Source organism: Canis aureus, chromosome 12, assembly GCF_053574225.1.
Source record: "Canis aureus isolate CA01 chromosome 12, VMU_Caureus_v.1.0, whole genome shotgun sequence".
Classification (NCBI taxonomy): Eukaryota; Metazoa; Chordata; class Mammalia; order Carnivora; family Canidae; genus Canis; species Canis aureus.
In genome coordinates, this window is record NC_135622.1 from 42,261,575 (window position 1) to 42,276,150 (window position 14,576).

The 14,576-nt window shown below is 39.4% G+C and overlaps 1 protein-coding gene and 1 long non-coding RNA gene across 4 annotated transcripts in view; one reads left to right on the forward strand and one right to left on the reverse strand.

Moving 5' to 3' along the window:
- PPP1CB (protein phosphatase 1 catalytic subunit beta) overlaps window positions 1-13,754 on the reverse strand; it is a 39,513-nt gene extending 25,759 nt beyond the window's left edge. Inside the window, exons 1-2 of one of the 3 annotated variants that reach the window (XM_077843744.1) lie at window positions 13,655-13,754; window positions 13,298-13,437 (exon numbers count right to left, since the gene is read on the reverse strand). In XM_077843744.1, the coding sequence (XP_077699870.1) occupies window positions 13,298-13,349 (52 nt within the window). In that variant the 5' untranslated portion in view covers window positions 13,350-13,437; window positions 13,655-13,754. Of the gene's footprint in view, window positions 1-13,297; window positions 13,438-13,536 lie in introns of all 3 variants that reach the window. The other 2 variants (XM_077843743.1, XM_077843745.1) reach the window with 2 other exon arrangements.
- Window positions 1-14,576, forward strand: part of LOC144281049 (uncharacterized) — a 137,093-nt gene that overhangs the window by 14,214 nt on the left and 108,303 nt on the right. The gene's annotated exons all lie outside the window — the stretch shown is intronic.

Genomic DNA, 14,576 nt, shown 5'->3' on the forward strand with positions numbered 1-14,576 from the left:
CTCATTCCTTTACTTTTCTTACATTTCTTTGAAATAATATTATTCCATTTTCTCCTCTATTGGCTTTTTAGTTATATATTCTTTTTCTTTTGGCAGTTACTCAAGAGATAATGCACTTTTGACTTAGGTACCGCTTTCTGGCCTTTTGTTCTATAGTCATATACCGCTTCCACACATTTTAAACCCTATGAGCCATAATTACTATTTTAAATAGTATTAATTTATATTTACACACATTTATCCTTATTGTTCATTTATTTCTGCCGTTCTGTTCTGAGATCATTTTCTTTCAACATGAACTTTAATATCTTCTAGTACCAGTCTATACCAATAAATTTTCTCAGCTTTTGTGTCTTTATTTTTTCTTCACTTTTGAAGGACATGTTTACTGGATTTAGAATTCTAGGTTAGCATTCTTTCTCTTCTTTCAGCAGGTGAAGAGACTTTTCTATTGTTTTTCTGGTGTCTGTAGTTCTAGGTGATGTATGTATCGACCATCACTGTTCTTCTCTGGCAGCTTTTAAGATTTTCGTTTTATTTTCAGTGGTTAACTCTATGATGGGTCTCAATATGGTTTTATTTGTATTTTCCTACCTGGAGTCCACTGAGCTTATTTAATCTGTATTTTGGTATCTTTCTCAGTTTTGGAAAAACTGGTCAGTATTCTTGGTCAGTATTTCCTCTACCTGTATTTCCTCTCCACCTGGGACACCCATTATGCATGTTAAACCTTTCCACTGTCTCCTGCTTTCTCTATTTCCCCCTCTATTTTTTCCCCTCAGCACCGCATAATTTCTACAACATTTTTTGTAGCTTACTACAACTCCTTCTGTTTCTAATGTCCTAGTAATAAGCCCAACTCTCAAATTCTCTTTTTTAGTTGTAAAGTTTCCAGGTCTTTGATAAATTTTTCCATCACTTATTTATCTTGAGCATATATATCTAATCCGTTAAAGTCTCTGTGATCATTCTAATATCCGAATTGTCTATGGATTTGTTCCCTTTTTTCCTCTTGATTTTTGGTCAATTAAGCCTGTTATTATTTCACTGAATGAAATATCTGATTATGGATGAAAATTGTGTAAGTTCTAGATGACATCTTCCTCTGTAAAGTGTTGTTTCCTTTTAGCAGCAGGGAGAATAACAATGACTTACATCTTCTTGAGGACTGCAGTCTACTTCAGTTTTGCTCTCCATCTTAGGGAGTGGCCATGATGGAATATCAGTGGAAAACTCACAGTGTAATACAGCCCCTCTCACTTGGCAGGCTTCGACGTTTGCCTCTCTGGCACTAAGGTGATGCTGGAATCTCTGCTTGGATTTTTAGCTTTCCAGCTTACCGTTTTCTTCTGGGTTTTCCTAGGATCTTGTCTTGCACATGTGTACCTTAGAAGTGAGTCAATGAGAAATGTGTGGGAAATAACAGAAAGGGAGACAGAACATAAAGACTCCTAACTCTGGGAAACGAACTAGGGGTGGTGGAAGGGGAGGAGGGCGGGGGGTGGGGGTGAATGGGTGACGGGCACTAAGGGGGGCACTTGACAGGATGAGCACTGGGTGTTATTCTGTATGTTGGTACTAAGGGGGGCACTTGACGGGATGAGCACTGGGTGTTATTCTGTATGTTGCTAAATTGAACACCAATAAAAAATAAATGTATTATAAAAAAAAAAGTGAGTCAATGACTTTAGGGGGACCTAATTCTGGGGTTAGAGTCTATGTGGTTCTCTCTTCTTTGGGATTCAAGTTTCAACTGTTTTAATCGCCTCAGACTTCCATCTTTCCTTTAGTCCAGTTAAGACTGCCACTTTTTGTTTGGGATCTATTATTCCTCTGTACCTCCAGGAAAAAAGCCAGTGATTGGTGAGCTTACTGGTGCTTCCCTTTTTACAGAGATCAAAACCCTCAAAAATTTTGTGTTGGTTGCTCAAGTAAATATAGAAAAGGACACAAAATATGATTATAATTAGCCATACATTATTCAGATAATTACATATAAAGAAATTTGAGGAATAATTTGCAAATGCCTAGATACTAATGGGTCATAACCCCCTATTTAACCAATTCTGACAGTATCAGTCACATAACTTTGGTGAAAGCACCAAAGTCTCCTACTCCTGATAGGTAATCTTTCTGCACAAACATGTCTACATCAGGAAAGGCGGAAAACATGGAGCTCTGAGGGTCAAATCTGGCCCAACTCCTGCTATTGTGAATTTTTATTTTTTAAAAAATTAGGGGGAAAAAAAGACACATAAAAATTATATAACTCTTCATACATAGTGTTCTTCTACCAGAACACAACTACTCTTGTTATTTATTTTCTTCCTCTCACCCCCATTAAATTATGTATTATCTATGGGTACTTTCATCATACAATAGCAGAGTACATTAGTTGCAACAGAGAGACACAGGGCACTCCCATCACTTCACACTGCTTCTCATGGTACTACAAATTGCAGAGATACCCTTATAACTCAACAGCATCTTGAGTGTCATGCTTGTTGCTGTACTGCAACAGTTCATTCTACTTTTATTACAGTGCATACTCATCATTTCAAAGCAGAAAAACAGAATGCAAATGTTATATTTTTAAAGCACAGTGCAGTGTGGATTATTATTCTGTTACTGAATCAGATGGCTAGGCATTGTAACATTACAGCTGTGCTCAAAAAATATGTATATATGTGTGTACACACAGGGGCGCATATATATTTACAGTACCAGACTAAGCACTCATCACAACATTCCCATCTCACCAGAATCAATAGAAAAATTTGAAAATTTTAAATGGAATTTCATCATAGAAGAATTTCTTCACAAAGATAAAATGAGACTGCAACCAAAGTTAAGTTTCTAACTGGCTTGTGTGTTAGCAAGAAACACCATTCACTAATGGTGAGTTAATGAAATCATGTTTGATTAGAAAAGCCAAAGAAGTATGTTCCAAGAAAATAAACTTGTTTAAGACTATTAACCTTCCTGTAAAAACTGTTCTTGAAGTGTTGAGGACAATGGGAACATCAATAATCAATCAAAAAACAAGACAAAATGATTTTGAGTGGTCTTCCTTGGCTCTTGGTGAGTTCACAAATATCACTGATACTTACTTAACTGTTGGCTTATTTGAGGAGCCAATATGAATTAATTGACCGAAGAGTTAATCTCTATGAACCATCGATGTGGAACTACAAACAAAAATATTTTCCAGAAGTTGAGAAAAACAAAACAAAAAATGATAGTGGCAAAAATACATATGGAGTGCAAAAAAATCTAGTTAGACAATTATACAAAGCTTGTGAAAATTTAACGTGTTTATACTGTATGGAGCAATTGCTCAGCAGAGAGGCATTTTATTTTTAAATTTTATTTATTTAAGGGGAGAGGGGCACAGGGAGAAAAAGAATCTTAAGCAGGCTCCTCATCCGGCTCAGGGCTTGGATCTCATGATCCTGAGATCATAACCTGAGGTGAAATCAAGGGTCAGATGCTTAACCAACTGAGCCACCTAGGAGACCCAACAGAAAGATATATTAATCTATCACATATTGTTGAGCCCCTGGTATCAATAGTGAACATCATTAGTGTTCATGAACTTAACCACTGCCCATTCCATGAGTATTAGAAATAAAAGCTAAATATCTCGAATTACACTACCACACAGTTTAACGGCCCAGTTGTGACAGTTTTATTGTGTTTTTTTGAGCTCAGAGCCAATACTGAAATTTTTATGAATGACAGCAATCATTATCACTATTATGGGGAGTTTTATAAATTAGATTTTGGGGCAAACCTGAGTTTCTTAATGATCCAATCTAAAATTCTAAGGCAAAAAAATACTTAAACACAAAACGTATACTGTGGTGTCATTTTGATAACTAATGCTGCTTGAATCACAAGCAAATGTCAAAGCTGCTTTATATACTCCCAGTGTTGCCAAAAGTTAAAGCAAGATCTTCATTTCCTCACAGATTTGCACTGGAGATATTTTCAAAGATCAAGCCACAATTCCAACAACATTCTTTAGATCTCAATGCTAGTACAAAATATATCAAAATCTACTTAACTGTGTAAGCTGAGTAGTTTCCACCTAGCCCTCTACCGGAATTGATTAGTGTGCAATGTGATGACACACTAAAAGGCAAATATCAAGAGAGGAGTAATAGAATTCTATAAACGCTTTCCAAATGCCTAAAATCATTAACTAAAATCATATGCTTGTGGACTGATATCAGTATTTGGCAGCACCTATCTGTGTTAAGATACCTTCCCAAGATGAAATACAGAAGACCTCATTATAGATCAGCTTTAAGAGGTTAACTCTTGCAACTGAGCTTCAATTAAACAATATGTTATCTTCTCCCCAAAGAAATCCCCTCTTCTCATGATTACACAATTGTATTCACTCATTATAGTTCAAATTTCATATTAACTTAAAAAAATTTTAAATGCAGGTTTGTCTTTTAAATTACAAACAGCATGTGAAATGCAGGTATTTTTGTGCATATGGTGTACATACTAATTTTGTTTCAATAACCACCTGTTTTCTCCAGCAAGTTTTTACTAGTAACTGCCTTCTCTAAAACAAAAGATGCCAAGAAAAAAGAAGCAACTCCACTATCATGTTTGCCCCGTGAAATCTTAGTAATCCTCATTAACCTTTAATATTTTAATTCACACTTACTCTACTCTATCCTACCCACCCCCAAACTCACTCAAAGTTATATATGAATCAATAGCAAAGTTAACTTAAATCCAGACTTCCTAAATTTCCTAATTTTTTTCTGTAGGATAAAATGGCAATTTTTCCATATTTAGCACATAAGTCTCCCTTTAAGCCACATAAAGTAATAAATAAATAAAAATCTTACAAGTGGCTAAAATGTGTAATTTTTGTTTTAAGTGAAACAATTAGGGAGCTGTCATACTTTCCATTTATCTTAAATCTGCTAATAGGAATAATTAATGTGGCCTTCAGGAGGTCTGTGTAATACCTCAAACCATAATAGTGTGTATTTATGTGAACATACATATTTTTCTGAGAAGGCCTATGGCTTTCATGAATTCTCAATGGGCCCTGTGAATAACCATAAGTCAAAAACTGATTCCAGATACACTAGTAAGCAATTAATGAGAAAACAGTAAGGAAGAAAAATAGCAGATACAAGTAAGACCCAGATGTTTCAGGAACAGAAGAAAAGTCCCCTAGTTCTGTGATTATCAAAGTGTGATCCCCTTCTCCACTATGTTGACATCTGCATGGTACAAAAGCAATAGTGGGCAAAACTGCTATCACCATAGCACAAACCAAATCAGTGGCACCAAGCTGTACTGGTAGTCACTGATGGCATTCACTGCCATGCACTTAAAGTGAAACATAAAAAAGTTAAGTGTCACTTAAGAATGCCCTCGAGTAGTAAAAATTATCAATTTTATTAGATTTCCATCGTTGAGTATATACCTTTTTAATATTTTGTGTAGTGAAGTGGAAAGTGTCCATTTCTGTATACCAAAGCACAATGGTTGTCTTCAAGAACAGCACTCGTGTGACTGTTTTACCCACAAGCTCAACGAGGCACATTTTTCACAGAACATCTTTTTTACTGGAAAGCACAACTGACAAACTATAGTTATTTACAATTAGGTATTTAACAGATACTGTTGAAAATGAACAAAGTGAGTCTGTCATTTCATAGAAAACAACTGACAGCATTTGTGCTAATGATAAAACCCAAGCTTTCAAGTGAAAGTTAAAATTTTGGAAACCTTATATCCAGCACACGAACTTGACAGCTTCTCCATACTTAAAAAAACTTCTGAAATCTTGTAGTACTAACAAGTATGATTTTTCTGAAATCTTACAGTATTAAAAAATACAATTTTTAAAAAAGATTTTATTTATTTATTCATGAGAGACACAGAGAGAAAGAGAGAGAGAGAGGGAGGGAAAGAAGGAGAGTCAGAGACACAGGCAGAGGGAGAAGCAGGCTCCAGGCAAGGAGCCTGATGTGGGACTCGATCCCCAGTCTCCAGGATCAGGCCCTGGGCTGAAGGTGGTGCTAAACCACTGAGCCACCCGGGCTGCCCAATATGATTTTTTTAAATATTGTGTAAGATGTGTTCAACATTTGAACATCCGCATAACTCAGTTTAACCAATATTTTCCAAATGGCCAATGCATGTTGCCAAGAATGTGTAAGATACATTTAAAGTGCAAGATCAATGCATTTTCTTGAAAAGTAACAAAAAAACTGATATTTCAGATTCCATATTACAACTAACGTTTATACTCCTTCATTTTCCAAATACCTATCTGTATGATTAACTTCTATAAAACCAGACATTACAGGGATTTACTTATCACATTTTTTGTTGCTTTAGAAAGCATTATTTATGCTAACATGTAATGGGTCATTATTATTTTTAAATGAACTAAAATTTTTTTAATTGTTTAATTTCTAACACAGTACCAGTAACACACATAAATAAAAGCTCTTATCCTCTATTCTTTTGAGGAATATAAAGTGGTCCCAAGACTCAAAAAGTTTGAAACCCACTGCTCCAGTGCCTAGCCAAAAGAAGGCATACAACAAATCTCCTTAAATTACCTTTCACCATGTTGTTCTGCCTAGAAATATCTGCCTCTCAACACCAACACTAGCATGTCAAACCAGATTACAAACTCTGGATGATGGAAATACGAAAGAAGTCTTTTACACATACATACACATATATGAGAAGAGTGGGAAAAAGAAAAGAGAAGAGTGGTTGTATGCGATTAATACAATGTGAGGAGGACACAATATGTTAGATCTTCACAAGGAATAGCCATCTCAAAAATTACTATGGGGAGTGAGAGCTCAGCAGCATAAAAAGTCCTCTATTACAGTTCAGATTTATATTAAATATTAATAGCAGCTAACATTTTCTGAGCTTTTATTATGTATTAAGAATTGTTCAAAGTGTTTTATCTCTTCAATCTTTACAGATGCATTATGAAGTATATATACTTAGTATCACCCCCAACATGCAGAAGAAATTGGGCCAGAGCTGAAATTAAAAACATGCGGAACCTGTACCTTAAACCAGTATAAACATCACCTCCCACTGTATCAATACTGATGAATCTTAAGTAAATACATTAACTGAGTAAACATCTGATTATCATTCAGGATTAATGTAACGCATAACTACTGGAGTTTAGGCCTGATGTTCATAAAACACAGTCCTCCTTTCTGTCACTGTGTAATTTAGATCTGTCTCTCACTCAGAAGGCTGGGTATTTTCTCTGATTACTTTGGCTCAAATATCTGATAAATATTCAAATAACATAGATGAAACCTACAAATACCTATGAAGTTTCCTTTTCAATTTACTAACTGAAATAAAAAGTCATTATAGCCATAAAATATAACATTAAAGAAAGCTATATAATAGATGTCCTTAAACTTCTTTTTTTTTTTTTTCCCTTAAACTTCTTTTATTATGAAAAGTAACTTTTGATTTCTCTCATCTTGAAATGGGAGGTAAAATTAGGGGAAAAGTCAAAGTAGTGTTAGATAAATACTCAGAGCAAGAAAATGCTTTGGTCAACCTGTAATGACTAGATGGGAATTTAGTAATATTCTGATGAATATTCTGGGGACAAAATTCCTTTACAGTGAAACAACCGTGTCAAAACCTCCAAATTACATAGTGTTGGCATATATCAGAACCCAAAGGCAATGCTCCAACTATTACTTAAAGACCTCTTGCCCTTGCACAGACACAGGTAAATCTGGGAAGGCAGAAAGAGTCCTGAGGCCAGGGATTTTGGGAAAGGAGATATATTTATCTGTCTGTCTATCTGATCTCATAAATCACTCTGCTACACATGTGAATAGAGGCAGAATAAAGGCCAACTGCCACTGTCCTTGTATTACTTTTTCTACTGCATTACAGATACCCACCTAGTGCAGGGACTGAATTCTCCATCACTAGGAAAAGACTGGCTACTGGTTATTTATACTTGCTTAACTTCAGAATGAGTTTCTGCATTTTTAGTCTTCCACCTCTAGCTGTAGAATAAAGACTAATTTCCATTAAAGCATTTTCAATTTTATTAACAGATGGAAAGTCCCTGTTGCATGGTGTATCTCAGAGAATGAGATGTAAAAAAAATTGCATTCCACCTACTAATAACCAAGACTTCAAAGGTAATCCAATTCAATCCTGGGGAAAAGTAGAGTTGTACAAGAGATGTGACCCTGATCACTTTCTCCTTCCTATATTCACTGATCCTCTATTTTTCCAGGAAAAGTAAGTCTTAAAATGGCTACTTAGAGCTGCTAGAAGGGAACGGATTGCTGCATAAGGGTATAAATTTGTATCCACTCAAAATTAAATCCTAGAAGATTCAATTGGGAATTCCCATCCTCCACCAGCAGCACTGCATTTACAAACCATTTCTTCTCTTAGCATCCCTATATCCCAAGTCTTCCAGAATAAGCTTTGTTTCAGAAGTACTTAATGATTTTAGTTATTGTTTCTAGAGATCTTGACATTCTTATTTACCTGTTAGAATTGAGAACACATGCCACACTAATGAATACTGTTAAACAGTAAGCATGGAAAATAAAAGAAAAAAAGCCTACTAGATACAATTTGCTATCTTCCCCATTAAACCTAAGTCTTAATATAATCCTGTCTCTAGATTCAGATAGAAACAGATTTCTAAATCCCAATGAATTCTAATCTTGGATTTAAATATTTACCAGAAAATCTCTAGCTCCACATTCAAATAACAAAACAAAAACACTTATGGACTACTTCAAACTTTTCTCTCACTTACTGGAATGAATTAAGAGAAAAACAAACTTTATTTCTGAATCAGTTAAAAAAATATACCATACCTTTATATATCCTCTAGCTTCTCATTCAGGAAGAAGTTAGGAAAGTATCCCTCAGATGATCATCCCTATTCCTCAACCTGCTTTTTCCTAACAAATCTGGTTTTGAATCTATACACACTTTCCCTGCGGAAGCTGAGGTCGAAGCCGAGGTCACCAGGAGCACCTAGACTACTAAGCACTTCCTTCAAACTGCTTAACCTTTAGACTTTTGGGTCATAATTAAACAACTGAAATTGGGGTGGGGGGGAGAGGCTTTAAACAGTCTGGCAGTTTCTCAAAAGGTTAAACATATAGACTCACCATATGACACGACTGAGTTCCTAGCTGTATACCCAAGAGAAGTAAGTGCCCACACAAAAGCTTGTACATGAATGTTTATAGTGGTATTATTCGTAATATCCAAAAGGGGAAACTACCCTAATATTCTCAAGCGATGAATAAATAAAATGGGGTATATTCATACAATGGAATATTATTCATTCACAAAAGGAATGAAATACTGAGACATGACACAATATGCATAAATTTTTGAAACATCAAAAAAAGCCAATCACCAAAGACCACATATTATATGTTTTTATTTATATGAAATGTCTGTAACAGGCAGAATCCATAGAGACAGAAAGAATAGTGGTTACCTAGTGCTGGGAGAGGGATGAAAGGAAAAAGAGTGACGGCTAATGGGAACAGGGTTGTGTTTTGAGGGTGGGTGGTGGTGGTAAGAATGTCCGAAAATTAATTGTGGTGATGGCTGTACAACTGTGAATATACTAAAAACCATTGAATTATACACTTCAAATAGGTAAATTACACAGTATGTGAATTATATCTCAATAAGGCTTTTATTTAAAAAGAGAGCTTTAATGTGTTTTTATTAATCTACTTCATTTTCTCAAATCCGTTCTTTTTTAATCTTCAAAAGGACATATAAGAAAACTTCCTATAGGCTTAGTCTGTCTTAGCCTAACTGAATCTTTAGAGTACATAATCCACAAGAAAGGAAATGATCACAGAAGGTTCACAAATTTCAGGCATATATATACACATATAATATACACAATAAAATATGACATATATAATAAGCATGTATTCATTATCAACAGGTACAACCCAGTTTTTAAACACCTGGATCAAGTCTAGTTGGGAACAGAGCTAATGGGAAGCAATTTTTCACCCTATCCTCTTCACAAACACATCAATCTACTCATTTCACTTTACCTCCTCCCAAAATAAAGCAACATTTATAATTTGAATAAAGTTTGCAAGGGGATTATGCTATACTCCCACTGCCATTCTAACTCCTTTTGGAACTAATGATCAAAGTAAAAAGCCTTCGCTGGGTTTTCCAGGACATCCACAGAAACTAGATTTAATTTAAACAGTCAAGAGCACTATTATAAACTACAAGAATGTGGTAACAGGGTCACCACAGGGGACAGCATGGTAGGTGTCTTTGGCTTTTAGTTCTAAGTAAAACTTAACCCAATATACTGGAGGGATATGCACTATTCACACAAAAAATTAGTATATGGCTTTGTATTAAATAAATTTTTAAATGTTCTAAAAGCGCTTTGAAAATATTATCAGTCATATGCCCACTCCAAAAAAGAAAAAACACAAAATAACTCATAAAATGTAGTTACTAAAAGCTGATTGGTAATTTGATATAATAAAGAAAAAATTGAGAACATGTTTTGGAATTATGATCAACATTTTAAAATGGGACGAAGTCCTAATTTCTCCCCCTAATGTGGACATTCTGACCAAATTTTAACTTATATGTTCATTTAATACTTAAAAAAAACCTAACTATAGTTATTCTGCTAGGCAGCTTTACAAAGTACCATCATTTGAATCTGAGTTAAATTTAACGAGCAAGTAATTATTACTGAAAACCAAGGCAGACAAAAACATTTTCTTTCGCTTAAATACTAAAAATAATTACTTTTTAGAAAATCCAAAACAAACAAACAAACAAAAAAAGAAAGAAAATCCAAGTCTGTCTGGATGTCTCTGCACAGGTCTAGATTTTGGAAAGGGAAAAGAGAAGGAAGCTGCAGAACCTAAGAATCCCAAGAAGGTACTGTCAAACTAAATATATTTCCGGGATTAAGAAGCAAGTAATGAGGGGATCCCTGGGTGGCTCAGCAGTATAGCGCCTGCCTTAGGCCCAGGGTGTGATCCTGGAGACACGGGATCGAATCGCTGCATGGAGCCTGCTTCTCCCTCCGCCTGTGTCTCTGTCTCTCATGAATAAATAAATAAAATCTTAAAAAAAAAAAAATGAAACTCTACTGATGGGAGGGTGTTGAATATATTAACTGAGAGGAGGGTGGAAAAGCCCAGAAATCACTTTAGACTGGGATCTCTTTTGGATAAAGAGCCTGTATTTTCTCTTTGGATTCCTGGTGACTAACCTAAAGCAAGTCAATAAATTCTTGTTAACTTAAAAGAGGAAAAATGTCTAGACTAGATTTCTCTCCAAAAAAAAAAAAAAAAAAAAAGGCGGGGGGAGGGTAAGGTGGGAGAGAAAGAAAGATGGTCCAAAGCCAGAACCGAACATTTAATGTGAATTCACAAAACTAATGGAATCACTCAGCCTTTTTCCTTCCATATCTTTCTTCCAATAAACTTGAACAAGCTTCTATTGAAGCTACTGATTATCTTTAAAAAAAAAAAAGTGCATCTGACTTAAAAGGTTCAAGCTTAAACACTTAAAAACACATAAACCTACTGTTCTATGCCTATAAAGTATACAAATACGTAAGTGTATGAAAAGTAGAAATGAAGAAGCTGAGATACAAACATCAGGTTTTAAAAACAGTTAAATTTACAAACCAACTCTAAAATGGATAAAAAAAAAAAAAAACTAGTGAGCCTGGGCTTCCCCAAAAAGTTAATGAGACATTAAAATGTCCTAAGTTCCCTCTTAGAACAATGCACAATTACAAACTACAATTCTTTTTTTCCAAAGTTAAGTATCTCATATACCCAGCAAGATAGTTCACATCTGTTAAAAAGTCCACCAAGTCTTAAGCAGTGAACGCTGACTACAGGCACCAGGGGGCCTCCCAGGAATAACTTGGTAGTAAAGGAAAAGGTAAGTAAGCGTTCCTGGTAAAACTTTACTCTTAAAAGACTGCTGGAAAGCTTTCACATCTGGAGCAAATAAACCGTAGTTTGTTACACAACGGGCACACACACAACGGATGAGATACCGACTGGGAAAGGGAACTAGCCCGCCCCCTCCCCGACCGTCCCCCAAAATACAAACTTCTTTGATGGTTTTCCAAACCTAAGTATGCACTGCGCTTCACCGTAGTAAACAGTTACCTTCAGGTGATCTGAAAGCAAGAAGTCAGCCAGTGCCGTATGCACTCCGACGTTTCCAACACAGAAGACTAAATTTTTTTAAAAAGCCTGTAGCTTGTTTTCTACACACTTACAAAGCGACTAGCGGTGATGTAAATTTTAGGGGTAAAGGGATTCACAAACAGAAGACTTGCGATTAACTCTGAATATCATCCTGGCCTCTCCCATCTCTTTCTTCCCTTTCCCTCAATCCTCCATCCATAGAACTCTTCAATAAAAACAGAAGCACCCGGAAACTTCAAAGACTTGCCAATACCTTTTAAACACAGGAGAGGCGTCACCTCAGACCTTTCCTAAGTTTGTGCAGAATTTAAATCCTGCTCAAACCTGTTTGTGAATTCTCAGACCCGAAAGCCAATCCCGTCAGCAAACGCGTCTACCTATTTCTTTCCTGGGTGCACCTTCAGCTCGATCAGAGACTTCTATTTCACTAAGTCAAAAAAAAAAATTTTTTTTTAAATAAAAATAAATAAATAAGAGGTTCTCCACTCCCGCTAATGTTATCCTCTCTTTAATCAGAGTTCGTCCCGTAGGTAGCATCGTGTTAAAAGCGCCGAGGAGATCCAACAATGGTCTCAACGAGAAGGTTCTCATAAAATTCACTCCCCGGAACAAGAATCAGAGGCAGCCAAGGGCAATGCACAAAGAGAACAGAGAAGAAATACACGTTCCACGGGCACACAATGCACAGAAGCCCGCATCCCCGCGCCCTCGCACCCTCCTCGGGAAGGGAAGGGTCACCCGGCGCCCCTGGCTCGCCCCCCCCCCCCGCCCCGGCCGGCGCGAGGCCGTGACGGTGCCCGAGGGCCGGCGGGGGCACCGCCCGCGGAGACGGCCCCTCTCGCACCGCCTCCCCCTGACCGTGTTCCCGGAGGCCGCTCCCCCCTCAGCCCCCGGCCCAGCAGCCTCCCGGCCCCCCTCTGCGGCCGCCGCGGGGCGGGAACCGGGGGCCCCCTACGGGCTTGGGCGGCGGAGGGGACACGAGCGCTGAAGGGGGCGCCCCCTCCCCGCGGCCGGCCGGGCCCCGCACTCACCCTCCAGCAGTCGGGTGATGAGACTGTCCACGTTCAGCTCCCCGTCCGCCATCTTGTCGGCACCAGACGCTCCTTCCCGGCCGCGGGAACAAGGGCTTCACGGCGGCGGAGGCTGCGGCGACGGCTCGGCGCTCCCTCACCTACAAGTCACGCGGCGTTTCGACCCCGGCTCCAACTCCCCCTTTTCCCCCGGGCCCTCCCCCCCACCCCCTCCCCGCCAACTAGTGGAGCGCGCGTACCCTCGGAGGCACACAAGGTAAATAAATAAATAAACAAGTGGGGCCCCACGAACCGGGCCGCGTCAGACCCAGCCGCCACCTCCTCCTCCTCGGCACCGCCCAACTCCGCAAAGCTCACCAGCGCCGCCGACGGCCCCACCCGCAGCGCCACTCACTGCGCACCGCCCTTCCCCGCCACCGCGCCACGCAGCCCTCCGCGCAGGCGCACGGCGCACGCCTCCGCGGCCTCCCCCCGCCGCCCCCCCCCCCCCCCCCCAGCCCAGGCCTTCGCGCAATCGCACTGGACTCGGTTCTCCCGCCGCCGCCGCCGCCGCCGCCGCCGCCGCGCAGGTGCGTCGCGCTCCCTCGCCGCGGCCGCTGCGCCGAATCGCCGCGGCCACTGCGCAGGCGCCCCGAGGCTGGCGGGGTTCGCTGCGGCCCGGGAAGCTCCCTTTCCGCGGAGCGCGCGGGGGCAGCGCTGACCTTCCCGCTTCCCGGCTGCTCGGGCCGGGGCGCCCCGCACGCAGCGTTGTTGGGCCCTTCCCGCCTCGCTTTTCTCTTCTTGGCTTCCTTCCCTAGTGTTGCAAGCAAGTCACGTTTCCGTTCACCGGAAAACGTGGACCACATTACCCCTGGTGGAATCCCAAGTTTGCGCGTTTGGGGAGCCAGAAGGGGTTATACTATGCTGGAAAAGTTTGACATTGCAAATAAGGGCTATCGTACCCTATCGTTCCACAAGGCTAGTTGCCCAAGTGTCCCTGGATGAAATATGTGTTAAAGTGGGCCCTGGAACGGTCAGCAATAATATTTTACTTGGGAACCGCTCCCTACCTTCTGTACTGTTCCACACATCTTATATTTCTGTCCACTTTGTGCATACTATTTTTTTTTATGATTTTATTTATTTGAGAGACGGGGGGGGGGGCGGGAAGCAGAGGGAGAGGGAGAAGCAGATTCCCTGCTGAGCAGGGAGCCTGATATGGGGCTTCCCATCCTCCCAGATCATGACCTACGCTGAAGGCAGGTGCTTCCGGTGACTGTGCCACCCAGGTGCCTCGTGC